This window comes from Pezoporus occidentalis, unplaced genomic scaffold, assembly GCF_034315485.1.
Source record: "Pezoporus occidentalis ecotype Australia unplaced genomic scaffold, CSIRO_AGI_Poc_V1 ctg505, whole genome shotgun sequence".
Taxonomy (NCBI): Eukaryota; Metazoa; Chordata; class Aves; order Psittaciformes; family Psittacidae; genus Pezoporus; species Pezoporus occidentalis.
This window is the reverse complement of record NW_026915842.1, coordinates 43,964-59,293: the sequence shown is the minus strand read 5'-3', so window position 1 is coordinate 59,293 and position 15,330 is coordinate 43,964. Positions and strand designations below refer to the sequence as shown.

The window sequence follows — 15,330 nt, the reverse complement described above, 5'->3', positions numbered from 1 at the left end:
CGTCCCACCGCGGGCACCGCGCAGGGCCCCGGCGAGAGCGAGTACTCGGAGCCGTGCGAGGGGGAGCAGGAGCCGGCGCCCGAGGGCGGCTGCGAGGAGCCCGCGGAGGCCGCAGGTGGGTGCCCCCCCGACCCTCCCCAGGACCCCCCCCCCCGGTGTCCCCCCCCCATGTCCCAGCGCCTCCTGTCCCCAGGGGCCCGGCGGGGGCGGCCGCGGCGGGGCCCGCAGCTCTACGACACCCCCAGTGAGGAGTGGGAGGCGGCCGGGGACGGCCCCGGCGCGGGCGGCAGCCGCGAGAGCCGCGAGAGCCGCGAGAGCCGCCTGCCCCGGGACGACGAGCGCCCGGCAGATGAGTACGACCAGCCCTGGGAGTGGAAGCAGGATCACATCTCCCGGGCGTTCGCAGGTGACGGCACCGCGGCACCCATGGGTACCACCGCTGGGGGACCCCTGCACCCATGGGTACCACTGCTGGGGGACCCCTGCACCCACGGGTACCACTGCTGGGGGACCCCTGCACCCACGGGTACCACCGCTGGGGGATGCTTGCACCCACGGGTACCACTGCTGGGGGACCCCTGCACCCACGGGTACCACCGCTGGGGGACCCCTGCACCCATGGGTACCACCACTGGGGCATCCCTGCACCCACGGGTACCACTGCTGGGGGACCCCTGCACCCACGGGTACCACCGCTGGGGGACCCCTGCACCCATGGGTACCACCGCTGGGGGACCCCTGCACCCATGGGTACCACCGCTGGGGCATCCCTGCACCCACGGGTACCACCGCTGGGGGATGCTTGCACCCATGGGTACCACCTCTGGGGGATCCCTGCACCCACGGGTACCACCGCTGGGGGATCCCTGCACCCATGGGTTCCACCGCTGGGGGATCCCTGCACCCACGGGTACCACCGCTGGGGGACCCCTGCACCCATGGGTACCACCGCTGGGGGATCCCTGCACCCATGGGTTCCACCGCTGGGGGATCCCTGCACCCACGGGTACCACCGCTGGGGGACCCCTGCACCCATGGGTTCCACCGCTGGGGGATCCCTGCACCCACGGGTACCACCGCCGGGGGACCCCTGCACCCACAGGCACCACCGCTGGGGGACCCCTGCACCCATGGGTACCACCGCTGGGGGACCCCTGCACCCATGGGTACCACCGCTGGGGGATCCCTGCACCCATGGGTACCACTCTGGCATCTCCCAGCACCAATGGATACCACCCTGGCATCCCCAGAACCCATGGGTACCACCCCTTGGGTCCTCCAGCACCTACGGGTACCATATTGGCATCTTCCAGCACCCAGGTGTACCACCACTGGCGTCCCCCTGCACCCATGGGTACCATCCAGGGGTCCCCCAGCATCCATGGGTACCAGTCTGGTATCCCCCAGCACCCATGGGTCCCACCCCTTGGGGACAACAGGAGGCCATGGCAAGGCAAAGCCTTAGTGGGGCCGTCGGGAACGTTCCTTTGTGGTCTGACAGCGAGCGGTGCCCCACAACAGCAGCACCCATAGGTGCTGACACCCTCCTTGTCCCCCCAGTGCAGTTTGAGAGCCCCGAGCGCTCCCCCAGCCTGTCCCGGCAGCTGCAGCGGCCCCCCCCGGGCACCAGCTGCCCCCCCAGCCCCCGGCACGTGGACGCCTCACTCCCGCTGGAGAAGCAAGTGTGAGTCTGGGTCCCTCCTCCATGGGGCACCATGGCGTGCCCACAGCCCCCTGGGGTGCAGGGACCCCATGGATGGGTCCCCAAGATGCTGGGTGCCCCATGGGATGGATGGGTGCCCATGGTGTGAAGGGTGCCCCATGGGATGGATGGGTGCCCCATGGGATGGATGGGCGCCCATGGTGTGAAGGGTGCCCCATGGGATGGATGGGTGCCCATGGGATGGATGGGTGCCCCATGGGATGGATGGGCGCCCAAGGTGTGAAGGGTACCCCATGGGATGGATGGGTGCCCATGGGATGGATGAGTGCCCCATGGGATGGAGGGGTGCCCCATGGGATGGATGGGTGCCCCATGGGATGGAGGGGTGCCCACGGGATGGATGGGTGCCCCATGGGAGGGATGGGTGCCCCATGGGATGGATGGGTGCCCCATGGGATGGATGGGTGCCCCATGGGATGGATGGGCGCCCATGGTGTGAAGGGTGCCCCATGGCGTGCTTGCTCCCTTTGGCACGGTTGGCTGTGCTGCGCCATAGCCAGTCTCCACAGTGCAGAAGGTGCTCCTGTGGGGCAGTGGATGCTGATGGCTCCATGCGGTGGGGCTGGTTCCCCACGGCACGGAGGGTGCCCCATGGCGCAGGGGGGTGATGCCGTGGCCGTGCAGGTGGTACCACGGCCCCATCGGGCGGGCGGGCGCCGAGACGCTGCTGGCGCTGTGCCGGGAGGGCAGCTTCCTGGTGCGGGACTGCGAGACCAGCCCCGAGGACTACTCCCTGTCCCTGAGGTGAGCGCGGGGCCGGGGGGCGCCGGGGATGGCCCCAGAGGGGATCCCGCGTGGGGGAGCCATGAGCACGGCGCTGCACCCGTGTCGTTGTGTGTCATTGTGTGTCATTGTGTGTTATTGTGTGTCGTTGTGTGTTGTTGTGTGTTATTGTGTGTCGTCGTGTGTCCTTTTGTGTCATTGTGTGTCATTGTGTGTCGTGTGTCGTGTCATTGTGTGTCGTGTGTTGTTGTGTGTTGTTGTGTGTCGTGTGTCATTGTGTGTTGTTGTGTGTCATTGTATGTCGTTGTGTGTTATTGTGTGTCGTTGTGTGTTGTTGTGTGTCATTGTGTGTTGTGTGTTATTGTGTGTCGTTGTGTGTCGTTGTGTCATTGTATGTTGTTGGGTGTCATTGTGTGTCGTTGTGTGTCGTTGTGTCATTGTATGTTGTTGGGTGTCATTGTGTGTCGTTGTTGTGTGTTGTTGTGTGTCATTGTATGTTGTTGTGTGTAGTGTGTTGTGTGTTATTGTGTGTCGTGTGTCGTTGTGTGTCATTGTGTGTTGTTGTGTGATGTGTGTCATTGCGTGTCATTATGTGTCGTTGTGTCATTGTGTGTCGTGTGTTATTGTGTGTCATTGTGTGTCGTTGTATGTTGTTGTATGTTGTTGTGTGTTGTGTGTTATTGTGTGTCGTGTGTCATTGTGTGTCACTGTGTGTTGTTGTGTGTTGTCTGTTGTTGCATGTCATCGTGTGTCATTGTGTGTCGTCGTGTGTTGTGTGTTGTTGTGTGTTATTGTGTGTCGTGTGTCATTGTGTGTCATTGTGTGGTGTTGTGTGTTATTGCGTGTCATTATGTGTCGTTGTGTGTCATGTGTCGTGTGTTGTTGCGTGTCATTGTGTGTCGTGTCGTTGTGTGTTATTGTGTGTTGCATGTCATTGTATGTCATATGTTGTTGTGTGTCATTGTGTGTTGTTGTGTGTCGTGTGTTATTGTGTGTCGTTGCGTGTCATTGTATGTTGTTGTGTGTCGTGTGTCATTGTGTGTTGTTGCCTGTCGTGTGTCATTGTGTGTTGTTGCCTGTCGTGTGTCATTGTGTGTTGTTGCCTGTCGTGTGTCATTGTGTGTCATTGTGTGTTGTTGCGTGTCGTGTGTCATTGCATGTCACCGTGTGTCATTGTGTGTCATTGTGTGTCGTTGCGTGTCATTGTATGTTGTTGTATGTCATTGCGTGTCGTTGTGTATCATTGCGTGTCACTGTGTTGCATTGCCTGTCATTGCGTGTCTTTGCGTGTCATTGCGTGTCGTTGCATGTCGTTGCATGTCATTGCTTGTCATTGTGTGTCATTGCGTGTCGCGAGTCATTGCATGTCGTTGCATGTCGTTGCATGTCATTGCTTGTCATTGCGTGTCGTTGCATGTCGTTGCATGTCGTTGCTTGTCCTTGTGTGTCATTGCGTGTCATTGTGTGTCATTGTGTGTCATTGCGTGTCGCGTGTCATTGCATGTCGTTGCATGTCGTTGCGTGTCACTCACTGGGTCCCCATCCCGTCCCGCAGGAGCAGCCACGGCTTCGTGCACGTGAAGCTGACGCGGACACGGGAGCACCACTTCACGCTGGGCCGCGCCGGCGCCGCCTTCCCCTCGGTGCCCGCGGCCGTGCGGCACTACACAGCGCGGGCACTGCCCGTGCGCGGCGCCCGCCACCTCTCCCTGCTCTACCCGGTGGCCGTGCAGCCCCTGTGAGCAGCAGAGACCCCCCATAGGCCCCCCATTAAAACCAGCGCACGCCCAGCCCTTGCCCTGTGGTCTGTGGGCACCGCGACGCTCGGGGCCCTCTTGGTGCTCGCCTCGATGGTGCCTCGGGACCCCGCAGGCGGTGGCTCCGTCACCGGCTCCCGGACTCCTACCCCTGTGTCCACACGAGCCCCCCCATCACCAGCGCAGCCCTCGTGGGGCGCTGCTGGGGACACCCCATCGATGCCAAAGCATGGGGGTGGCTGCTGGCTCCACGCCGGGGGGAGCGGGTGCTTCCTGCGTGGTCACCATCGCCCCTCAGGCACGAGGGGAGGCCACGGGGCCGCAGAGGGGGTTCCTTGAAATGGCCCCCCCGACACGACCGGTCCGTACGGGACAGACCCGGCTGGGTACCGGGGCAGCGGGTGCTGTGGGGTGCCCACACACAAGACACAGTGCGGGGCGATGGGTGCTGCAAGCTCCTTTCTTGGGTGCAGAAAGGCAGAGCTGGGGGGGGGCACCCAGCCCATGGGGACACGGAGTCCCTCGGGGCCGGGGGGCAGCGGGGGGACCCCATCCCCGGTGCTGCCCTGCCTGGCACCTGCAGTTCTCCATCTCCTTGGGGGCGGCAGCAGCTTCGGGGGGGCCCGGGCACCGCGTTCACCTCGATCCTTTGTCGGGGGGGGGCAGTGGGTGTCGGGGGGAGCGCCGGGCCCCCCACACCGGGGCGCTGCTGGGGGTGCCCCCCCCCAGGACTACATCTCCCAGCATGCAGCGGGGCGGGCCCCGAGCCAGGACTACATCTCCCGTCGTGCCCCGCGGCCGGGGCAGACCGGGGCGGGGCGGGGGGCGCCGCTCCCCCTTTGTTGGTGGCGGCGGGGCCGAGCGGCGGGGACGGCCCGGGATGGGAGAGCAGGTGGGGATGGGAGCGGGATGGGAGCGGGGTGGGAGCGGGGTGGGGATGGGGATGGGGATGGGGATGGGGATGGGGATGGGATGGGGATGGGGGTGGGATGGGAGCGGGGATGGGGATGGGATGGGAGCGGGGACGGGAAGGGATGGGGTTGGGGGTGGGATGGGGATGGGGAGTGGGGTGGGATGGGGATGGGGCATGGGGGGGGGGGAGATGGAGGAAGTGGGGAGGGAGGGGATGGAGAGATGGAGGAAAGAGGGAGGGGGGTGGAGGAAGAGGGGATGGAGGAATGAGGGAAGGGGGGATGGAGGACGAGGGGATGGAGGAAGGTGGAACAGGGATGGAGAAGGAGGAAGAGGGGACGGAGGGGATGAAGGCCTGGAGGAAGGAGGGGTGGGAGCGCGGAGGGAGGAGGCCGCGGGGTGCAGGCTGGCGATGGAGGCTGGCGGAGGGCGCAGGGCTGCCCCTCGCTCTGCCTCAGCCCCACACTGCCAAGTCATCCCCGTCCCGCCATGTCCGGGGGCCGGGGGGGGGGACCCTGCCCCCTGAGCGCGTGTGGCGGGGCCGGGCAGGAGTCCATCCGCAAGATCATCACCACCTTGGCCGTGAAGAATGAGGAGATCCAGAACTTCATCTACTCCCTCAAGCAGATGATGCAGAATGTGCAGGTACCAGAGACCCCCCTGCCCTCCCCATCCCCAGTGCAGGGTGGTACCCGGTGACCCCCCCCCACCCCGCTGTGCCCAGGACAACTCGACGCGGGCGCAGGAGGACCTGGACGCGGAGTTCCAGTCGCTGTTTGCGCTGCTGGACGAGCTGAAGGAGGACATGGTGACCAAGATCAAGCAGGAACGCGCGCAGCGCACCTACGAGCTGCAGGTGAGCACCCCCCGTGTGCCCCCACCCCTAACCCTCACCCATCACTTCCCTCTCCCCCCTGTGCCAGGCCCAGCTTGCGGCGTGTACCAAGGCCCTGGAGAGCTCAGAGGAGCTGCTGGAAGCCGCCAACCAGACCCTGGGGATGGCCAATGACCACGAGTTCCACCAGGTACATCCCCACCGGCGCAGGGGGATGTCCCCATCCGGTGGCCTCCACGCTGGGGGGGTCCTGGACCCTCCTTTACCTGCTGGTTGATGCTGCTCTCACCCCGGGCAGGCGCCCTCCTTTTCTTTCTGTGCTGGGCACTGGGTGACACTGGCGTGGCTGTGCCTGCTGTGGGGCTGGGGGTGCATGGAGACCCCCTGGGGTGGTCCCAGAGCTGCCTGATGCTCCCTTCCTCCTGATGCAGGGATGCCGTGGGGATGCCGGGATGCCGTGGGGATGCAGGGGTGCTGTGGGGATACAGCGATGCTGTGGGGATGCAGGGATGCCGTAGGGATGCCGTGGGGATGCAGCAATGCCGTGGGGATGCAGGGATGCCGTGGGGATGCCTGGATGCCATGGGGATGCAGGGATGCTGTGGGGATACAGCGGTGCTGTGGGGATGCAGGGTATGCCGTAGGGATGCCGTGGGGATGCCATGGGGATGCAGCGATGCCGTGGGGATGCAGGGATGCTGTGGGGATGCAGGGATGCCGTGGGGATGCAGCGATGCCGTGGGGATGCAGGGATGCCGTGGGGATGCTGTGGGGATGCAGGGGTGCAGTGGGGATGCAGGGGTGCTGTGCTGCTGGGTACCACAGTGGGACCACGGGCACACTCAGCCGCAGGGTCCATGCCTGCTGCCCTCACTGCCCCTGGCTCTGCTCTCTCATCTGCTTTGTTTCTCCCTCCTCTTTCCCCCTGCGCTCGCCAGGCTGCCAAGCAGATCAAGGATAGGTACGGCCCCCCCGTGCCCCACCAACCGCCCCCCTCCTCCCAGCCAGGACCCGCAGAGGGTGCCCCACGGGTGCTGGGGGGGGAGCGGTCAGGGCAGGCGGGTGCCCGGCTCCCGGCCCTGCTCACCCTGCTCCCCGTTGTCCCGGTGCAGCGTGACGATGGCGCCCGCCTTCCGCCTCTCGCTCAAGGCCAAGGCCAGCGATAACATGAGCCACTTGATGGTGGATTTCGCCCAGGAGCGCCGCGTCCTCCAGGCCATCGCCTTCCTGCCAGGTACTGCCCGCAGGCAGGGACACGGGGGGCAGCGGGCACCGCGGGGGCAAGGGGACACCTTGGGGCTGTGCCAGCCCGGGTGGGACAGCGCAAGGATGGGGTCGGGGTTTAGGGGTGGGTGCTGAGGGACGGGGTGAGGAGCTGGAGGGGGTGCAAGGCCTGGGGCAGCCCACGCACACAGGATGGGAGGGATGGGATGCTGTGCCTGGGGGTGCCCATGTGGGGTCCCCAGGGTGCTGTGCCATGGAGTTACCAAGCCCGTGGGATGCAGGGGGGCCCCAGGGGTGCCCCAGGGGTGCAGGGGGCCCCCACTGGCATGGCTCTTCATGCGGGCAGTGCCCAGCACCCCCGAGATCGACCTGGCCGAGTCTCTGGTGGCCGATAACTGCGTGACGCTGAGCTGGAGGATGCCCGAGGAGGACACCAAGATCGACCACTACGTGCTGGAGTACCGCAGGACCAACTTCGAGGGGCCGCCCCGCGCCAAGGAGGACCAGCCCTGGATGGTGGTCGAGGGCATCAGGAGCACTGAGTACACCCTCCCCAGTGAGGGCACGGGGGCAGCGCCCAAAGGGTGCCAGGATGGGAGCGGGCAGGGGGCTGGAGTGCCATGGGGCTGGGGGCAGCGGCAGGGGACGGGGGGGGGCGGTCCCCCCGTGCCCCACTGTGCGGCCCTGCTGTCCCCGCAGGGATGAGGTTCGATATGAGGTACATGAACTTCCGCGTGCGGGCGTGCAACAAGGCTGTGGCAGGCGAGTTCTCGGAGCCGGTCACTTTAGAGACAAGAGGTGGGTCCGGGCTGGGGGGGGCACAGGGCGCTGTGCCGGGGCCCCGCGGTGCCGCGCGCTGACGGTGCCGTCGGCAGCGTTCACGTTCCGGCTGGACGCCAGCACCTGCCACCAGAACCTGCGCGTGGAGGAGCTCAGCGTCGAGTGGGACGCGACGGGCGGGAAGCTGCAGGACGTGAAAGCGCGCGACAAGGACGGCAAAGGCAGAACGGCCTCACCGGCCAACTCCCCCGCCAGGTAACGGCCCCCCGGCCCCGGCATCGCCCCCCGGCCCCAGCTCAGACATCCCAGCCCCTGCCCCGGGCAGGGACCCCTTCCACTGGAGCAGCTTGCTCCAAGCCCCTGTGTCCAACCTGGCCTTGAGCACTGTCAGGGGTGGGGCAGCCACAGCTTCTCTGGGCACCCTGTGCCAGCGCCTCAGCACCCTCACAGGGAAGAGCTTCTGCCTTAGGTCTAGCCTAAATCTCCCCTGTTTCAGTCTGAACCCATCACCCCTTGTCCTGTCGCTCCAGTCCCTGATGCAGAGCCCCTCTCCAGCATCCTTGTAGCCCTCTGGAAGCTGCTCTGAGGTCTCCACGCAGCTTCTCCTCTCCAGGTTGAACAGCCCCAATGTTCTCAGCCTGGCTCCATACAGGAGCTGCTCCAGACCCTGTTCGTCCTCGTGGCCTCCTCTGGCCTTGCTCCAGCAGCTCCATGTCCTGATGCTGGGGACACCAGCACTGCACACAGGGCTGCAGGGGGTCCCTCAGAGCCGAGCCAAGGGCAGGATCCCACAGGACCCGCTGCTCACAGCCTTGCCTGTCCTAGGGCCGTGCAGTCACCCAAGAGGACGTCCCTGGGACGTGGGGGCCGGGATCGCTTCACCGCCGAGTCCTACACAGTCCTGGGTGAGAGCCGCGGGCACCCACCGGGTGCTGGTGGGGACCCTGAGGGCACAAGGGGGTGCTGGCGGTGGGCAGGGGGCACCCATGGGTACCCTCATGAGCTGTGCCCATAGGGGACACCCTGATCGACGGTGACGACCACTACTGGGAGGTGCAGTTCGACCGGGACAGCAAAGCCTTCGGGGTGGGGGTCGCCTACCGCAGCCTGGGCAAGTTCGACCAGCTCGGCAAGACCTCGGCCTCCTGGTGCCTCCACCTCAACAACTGGCTCCAGGTCAGCTTCAGCGCCAAGCACGCCAACAAGGCCAAGGTGCTGGACGTGCCCGTGCCCGACTGCATCGGCGTCCACTGCAACTTCCCCGAAGGTGGGTGCGGGACCGGGACGGCGAAGCTGGAGCGGGGCAGGGGCGGGTGCAAGGAGGAAGCTCAGCCCTGGGAGGGTGCTGAGGCGCTGGCACAGGGTGCCCAGAGAAGCTGTGCCTGCCCCATCCCTGGCAGTGCTCAAGGCCAGGTTGGACACAGGGGCTTGGAGCAAGCTGCTCCAGTGGAAGGGGTCCCTGCCCGTGGCAGGGGTTGGGGCTGGAGGAGCTTTAAGGTCCCTTCATCCCAAACCATTCCACGGTTCTATGGGACACGGGCACCACCACGGTCACCGTGCGGGGGGGTCTGCGAGCCCCATGCCCCCCCTGCACCCACGCTCCTGCCTGCAGGGGTCCTGTCCTTCTACAACGCCCGCACCAAGCAGCTGCTCCACACGTTCAGGACCAGGTTCACGCAGCCGGTGCTGCCCGCCTTCACGGTAAGGGGTGGGACGGGCAGCGGCGGCAGGGCTCCGGCGGTGGGGGCAGCCCCCCCAGCCCTGCCCCTCCTGTGCCCACAGGTTTGGTGCGGCAGCTTCCAGGTGAGCTCGGGGCTGCAGGTGCCCAGCGCCGTGCGGTGCCTGCAGAAGCGCAGCAGCACCGCCAGCAGCTCCAACGCCAGCCTGCCCTAGAGCCGTGCCCCCAGGCAAGAGCACTGAATGTACCCCCACACCCCCCCATCGCCCCATCGCTGCCCCGTGCCAGCGCCCAGAGCTGGGGTGCACCAGCGCCTATGGCCCCGCTGGCTGAGCCCCTCCGCAGCTCTGTGCCCCCCCCCCGGCGCTGGGCACGTCCCCCCCAAACAGTGAGAGCTGCTTCTGGCCTGAAGAATAAAGCAGGATGTTTATGGTGTGACACGGACCTGGGTGCTGGGGGGGGCTCCGCACAATGAGGGGGGAAAGGGGGTTCTTGGGGTGATGTGCGGGGATGGGGCTGCTCAGAGCAGGGGGTAATGCCCCCCAAAACCATGTGTTTGAGGTCCGCCCCCCCCCCCCCCAGCCACCCCAGCCCCTTGGCACCCCCCTGGATCCTGGCACAAAGTGGGGGGCAGCCGGGCCCCCCCATGCTGGTGCCCATCAGTCCTCGATGGAGCACGGCAGGTTCCGGGCAGGCCACGGGGGGGTCATGGCCTGGAAGAGGACCCCAGTGTGCCCCCCCCTCCCCACACACCCCCGTGTGCCCTCCCCGCGCTCACCACCCACCTCCACCAACGCTGGAGCGGAGCGGGGGGGGCACCATGGACCCTGCGCCTGCCCCCGACCCCCAAACCCGCCCCACAGCCCCCCCGGATCCCTGCAGCGCCCCCTGCACGGCGGGGACCAGCACCGCGATGCCACCGGCCCCTGCTCCGGCTGCCCCCGTCCCTCTCCGGGCTCACGGCGGCGCAGCCCCCCCGCTGCAGCTCCGGATCCGCCCGCGGCTGCCGGGACCCCGGGGCCAGCCCTGCCCCGGCCCCCCCGGCGGTGCCACCCATGGGCGGGGAGGGGGGAGGCCCCCCCGAACGGCCCCAACGCTCCCGGTGGGAGCTGCGGGGGGGGGCTCACAAGGGGACAACGGCTCAGGGGGTGAGCGGTCACCGGGACCCCTCCGCCGTGGTCAGGATGAGGCCCGACCGCAGCTCCCGCTCCCATCCCGGAGCCCCCCCGCGCTCCGGGGACCCCCCCCCCCGATAGGCGGCGAGCGTGACCCCGGCCCGGCCCGGCCCCCCCGGTAGCACGGAGGCGGTGGCGGGGCCGCTCCGGGGCCGCTGTTACCGGTCGCGCCTGCTCCGCCCGCGGGAGCCGCAGGTGCCGCCGGTCCGGGGGGGGGGGGGGGGGCGAGGCCGCGGTTCCGGGGCTGCGTCCCCGTGTGCGCCCCCCTCCCCCCCCCCCGGTGCGGGCCCGTCCCTGCCCCGCTCCCCTCCCCCCCCCCCCTCCCGGTGTCCCGGTCCCGGTGCCCCCCCTCGCGGGGCGGGGCCGCCCAGTCACGTGCCGCCGGCGCCGCGCGCACCGGGAGCGGACCGGAGCATGGCAGGTAGGGGCGCGCGCACCGGGCACGCACCTGCGCGAGCGCGCGCGGGAACAAACACCCCCCATCCCCCAACACCCCCCATCCCCCCGCGCACACCCCGGGGGGGGGAGGGGGGGGCACGAACACGCACGGGGGCACCGCGGCCGCGTCCCGGTGTCCCCGTCCCGGCCCCCGCGTCCCGGTGTCCCCGTGCCCCCCCCGTGCGCTCCGGCCCCGTCCCCGTGGGCTCAGCGCCCCCCGTCCCATCCGCCGTGCCCGTGCCCACCCCTGCCCCGTGTCTTTGTGTCCCCGCATCCCCGCTGCTCCTCGTCCCCACGGCCCCGAGGCGGGCGGAGGGGGGCAGCCGGGGGCGCTCTCGGCAGGGACCCCCAGGCGCTGTTGTCCCGTCCCGCAGCGCTGGCGGCCGCGTCCCCCGGCGGGGATGAGGCTCTGGAGGAGGACGAGGATGAGCTGGAGCCGGGGCTGGACGAGGCGGAGGCCGAAGCGGAGGCCGGGAGCGGGGCGAAGCCCGCGGGGGGGTCCCGGGGGGCCGTGCTCACCCGGCGCGGCATCACCCTGCGCGTCCTGCTCCGTGACGGGCTCCTGGAGCCGGCCCGCGGCGTCCTCTCCATCTACTACCTGGTGACACAGGATGGGAGAGGGGACATGGGATGGGGAGAGGCATAGGGACAGGGATGGGGACAGGGATGAGGGTTAGGGATGGGGACAGGGATGGAGGACATGGGATGGGGACAGGGATGAGGGTTAGGGATGGGGACAGGGATGGAGATAGGAATGAGGGTTAGGAATGGGGACAGGGATGAGGGTTAGGGATGGGAAGAGGGATGGGGACAGGGATGGGGATAGGGATGAGGGTTAGGGATGGGAAGAGGGATGGGGACAGGGATGGGGATAGAGATGAGGGTTAGGGATGGGAAGAGGGATGGGGACAGGGATGGAGGACATGGGATGGGGATAGGGATGAGGGTTAGGGATGGGGACAGGGATGGGGATAGGGATGAGGGTTAGGGATGGGAAGAGAGATGGGGACAGGGATGGGGATAGGGATGAGGGTTAGGGATGGGAAGAGGGATGGGGACAGGGATGGAGGACATGGGATGGGGATAGGGATGAGGGTTAGGGATGGGGACAGGGATGGGGATAGGGATGAGGGTTAGGGATGGGAAGAGGGATGGGGATAGGGATGAGGGTTAGGCATGGGAAGAGGGATGGGGATAGGGATGAGCGTGAGGGATGGGAAGAGGGATGGGGACAGGGATGGGGATAGGGATGAGGGTTAGGGATGGGAAGAGGGATGGGGACAGGGATGGAGGACATGGGATTGGGACAGGGCACTGGCTGGTCCCTCCCCATCTCACCCCACACTCCCCAGGGCAAGAAGTTCGTGGGGGACCTGGGTGCCGACGGGACCATCACGTGGCAGGAGACCGGGCAGGTCTTCAACTCGCCCAGCGCCTGGGCCACGCACTGCAAGCGCCTGGTGAACCCTGCCAAGAAGTCCGGCTGCGGCTGGGCCTCCGTGCGCTACAAGGGCCAGAAGCTGGACCAGTACAAAGCCACGTGGCTGCGGCAGCACCAGCCCAACGCGCCGCCCGCCGACGAGGTGCGTTGGGAGGGAGCCCCTTTGGGTGCCTCCCCAGGGTGCGGGGGTGCGGTGGGGCCAGCCCAGTGCTGCCCGCAGAGCCTGGCCAGCGAGGGCGAGGATGAGGAGGTGCCGGAGGAGGAAGAGGAGGAGGCGGCGCGCGAGGGCCGGGTGCCGGTGCCAGAGCCGGTGGCTGCCAAGAAGCCGGAGGAGAGGAGCAAGAAGCAGCAGAGCAAGAGCGCGGCGGAGCCGGCGGGGACGGGTGAGGTGATGGGCGGTGAGGGGGGCCCCGCGCCGCCGGCAGCGGTGACGGGTGTTGTGCATCGCAGAGCACGGAGCCCCGGCCAAGAGGATGGAGGGCAAAGCCCGTGCGCCCGTGCGGTACTGCAGCCTGGGCACGCGCGACTCCGCCAGGTACGGGGCAGCGGCACCCGCGGGTGTCAGCGCAGGGCCGTGGGGCTGTGCGGGGACAGAGGTGGCCGCGGCTCTTGCAGGAACCCGCAGACCCTGGTGGAGGTGACGTCCTTCGCCGCCATCAACAAGTTCCAACCCTTCAACGTGGCCATTTCCAGCAACGTCCTCCTGCTCCTGGTGCGTCCCTTCCGCAGGGGACACGGGGTGGACACGTCCTCCGCAGGGACTGGGGCGATGGGACAAGGGGCAGGGGTTGGAACTGGATGAGCTTTAAGGTCCTTTCCAACCCAGCCCATTCCATGGCTCTGACCCCGATGTCCCTGGCGTGTCCCCAGTGTCATTTTGGGTCCAAACTCTTTATTTTAACCTTTTCCCATAGGATTTCCACAGCCACCTGACGCGGAGCGAAGTCGTGGGTTACCTGGGCGGGCGCTGGGACACCAACACTCAATGTAGGTGCACGTGTGAATGGGTGCCCCCACCCCGCCCGCTCCATCACCACCCTCCCCGTGTCCCCCCCAGTGCTGACGGTGCTGCGAGCCTTCCCCTGCCGGACCCGCCTGGGCGATGCTGAGGCCGCCGGTGCTGTGGAGGAGGAGGTAAAACCACCCCGACCCCATCCACACACCCCAGGGCTGTCAATGGGTCCAGCCCCACATCATTCCCCCCCCAATAGATCTGTCAGAGCCTGTTCCTGCGGGGGCTGTCGCTGGTGGGGTGGTACCACAGCCACCCCTTCGGCCCCGCGCTGCCCTCGCTGCACGACATCGATGCGCAGATGGACTACCAGCTCAAGCTGCAGGGCAGCGGCAACAGCTTCCAGCCCTGCCTGGCCCTCATCTGCGGTGAGACCCGGACCCACGGCCCCGGGGGGGCTGCGGCTGCCGTCACCCCCCCACCAGCCCCATCTCTCCCCCCACCAGGACCCTACTACCATGGGAACCCCGGTGTGGAGTCCAAAATCGCACCCTTCTGGGTGATGCCACCCCCCGAGGTAAGGGGTCTCTGGCCCCACGGGGGGAGGTTGGGATGGGGGTGGCCCCAGCGCTGTTGGGTGAACACCCCCCAACTTGTCCCATCCTCCAGCAACGGCCCAATGACTACGGCATCCCCATGGACGTGGAGGTGGCCTACATCCAGGACGGCTTCCTCACCAACGATGTCCTGCAGGAGATGGTGAGGAGCTGACAGCCTCTTCCCCATCCCCACCGTGGCGCTGAGCTCGCTGCGCCTCAGCCCCTTCTCTCCCCACATCCCAGACGCTGCTCGTGGACTTTTACAAGGGAGCCCCCGACCTGGTGAAGTTCCAGGAGCTCTGGAGCCAGGATCAGACCTACCTGGACAAGCTGAAGGTGAGGAGGGGCCCTTAACCAGGGCATCACCTCCAGCCCCCCCCTTTAACTGCGCTGTGTCCCCCACCTCAGGGCTCGCTGGCCTCCCGCACCCCCAAGGACCAGAGCTTCAGCCACGTCCTGGAGCAGATCTTCAGCCTCCTCAAGCTCAGCGGCTGAGGGACCAGGAGCGCCCTCGACTCGGAGCAGGCGCCGGGCGCAGCTCGGCTCAGCAGCCCCCAGCCCGTGGGGCGCAGCCAGACCCGGTGCGGGGCAGCGCCCACCCTGGGGGGCTCAGCGGGGGGGGGTCCCAGCACCCCGCTCGCTCCTGCGCTGCCCTGGAGGTGCCGTGGTGGTGGTGGGAGCCGTGGCTGTCGTTGTGTGTGGAAGTGGTAGTTGATTAAAGAGCAGTTCCTGAGAGCTGCGTTGGCCGGGGCACACCTTAGCCATGGGGAGGGACCTCACGGGCTGCGGCCACCACCCAGGGGGATGCTGAGCCAGGGGGATGCTCACCGGGGGGATGCCTTCATCCTCCATCGCACCGTGGCCCCCGGCTCATGCTCACTCACAGAGGGCGCAGGCAGTAGAAAGAAGAGGACATTTAATACTTCCATTCAGATACAAGTCGAGCTTCGGGGGGGTCTTTTTTTCCCCTGGAAACCAGGAGAAACCATTACAAAAATCCACGAGGAAGTGAAGCAGTTGTCCCAAAACGCAGCTCCATCCACCTGAGCAGGACCCGCAGCGGGGGGGCGGAGGGCAGGACCCCCAGGACACC

General features: G+C 67.1%; 3 protein-coding genes across 5 annotated transcripts; all 3 read left to right on the top strand.

The window, feature by feature from the left end:
* Positions 1-3: 3 nt before the first annotated feature.
* SHD (Src homology 2 domain containing transforming protein D) lies at positions 4-4,198 on the top strand (the record flags this gene model as incomplete). The annotated part of the gene is made up of 5 exons (XM_062637136.1): positions 4-115; positions 194-406; positions 1,561-1,684; positions 2,348-2,467; positions 4,002-4,198. Coding segments are annotated over 5 exons (756 nt in total), but the record flags the coding sequence as incomplete, so codon positions are not given.
* A 741-nt stretch (positions 4,199-4,939) lies between these two features.
* FSD1 (fibronectin type III and SPRY domain containing 1) lies at positions 4,940-10,072 on the top strand. Of its 2 annotated transcripts, XM_062637144.1 has the most exons (13): positions 4,940-5,095; positions 5,665-5,760; positions 5,840-5,971; positions 6,039-6,140; positions 6,889-6,911; positions 7,063-7,184; positions 7,521-7,730; positions 7,874-7,972; positions 8,050-8,209; positions 8,780-8,859; positions 8,970-9,221; positions 9,567-9,655; positions 9,737-10,072. In XM_062637144.1, the coding sequence occupies exons 1-13, from the start codon at positions 4,949-4,951 to the stop codon at positions 9,845-9,847; spliced, it is 1,623 nt and encodes a 540-aa protein (XP_062493128.1). In that variant the 5' UTR covers positions 4,940-4,948; the 3' UTR covers positions 9,848-10,072. The 2 variants fall into 2 exon arrangements, with proteins under 2 accessions (XP_062493128.1, XP_062493129.1); XM_062637145.1 differs by lacking the exon at positions 5,665-5,760 and having other exon boundaries at positions 5,795-5,971.
* A 1,093-nt stretch (positions 10,073-11,165) lies between these two features.
* On the top strand, positions 11,166-14,972 carry MPND (MPN domain containing). Of its 2 annotated transcripts, XM_062637143.1 has the most exons (13): positions 11,166-11,228; positions 11,620-11,846; positions 12,598-12,828; positions 12,907-13,069; positions 13,137-13,221; positions 13,302-13,398; positions 13,601-13,673; positions 13,744-13,820; positions 13,898-14,066; positions 14,145-14,215; positions 14,308-14,397; positions 14,481-14,573; positions 14,646-14,972. In XM_062637143.1, exons 1-13 carry the CDS (start codon positions 11,222-11,224, stop codon positions 14,730-14,732), a joined length of 1,470 nt encoding a protein of 489 aa, XP_062493127.1. In that variant the 5' UTR covers positions 11,166-11,221; the 3' UTR covers positions 14,733-14,972. The 2 variants fall into 2 exon arrangements, with proteins under 2 accessions (XP_062493127.1, XP_062493126.1); XM_062637142.1 differs by having other exon boundaries at positions 12,598-13,069.
* The last annotated feature ends 358 nt before the right edge of the window (positions 14,973-15,330 follow it).

Excerpts from the sequence above, each read along its gene's own strand:
- MPND (XM_062637142.1), top strand. Across the intron at positions 13,821-13,897 it reads CCGGTGCTGTGGAGGAGGAG|ATCTGTCAGAGCCTGTTCCT; the intron begins GTAAAACCACCC and ends CCCCCCCAATAG. Across the intron at positions 14,398-14,480 it reads ACGATGTCCTGCAGGAGATG|ACGCTGCTCGTGGACTTTTA; the intron begins GTGAGGAGCTGA and ends CCCACATCCCAG.
- FSD1 (XM_062637144.1), top strand. The coding sequence starts at position 4,949 with ATGCAGCGGGGCGGGCCCCGAGCCAGGACTACATCTCCCGTCGTGCCC. Across the intron at positions 5,972-6,038 it reads AGCGCACCTACGAGCTGCAG|GCCCAGCTTGCGGCGTGTAC; the intron begins GTGAGCACCCCC and ends CCCCTGTGCCAG. Across the intron at positions 9,656-9,736 it reads CGGTGCTGCCCGCCTTCACG|GTTTGGTGCGGCAGCTTCCA; the intron begins GTAAGGGGTGGG and ends CTGTGCCCACAG.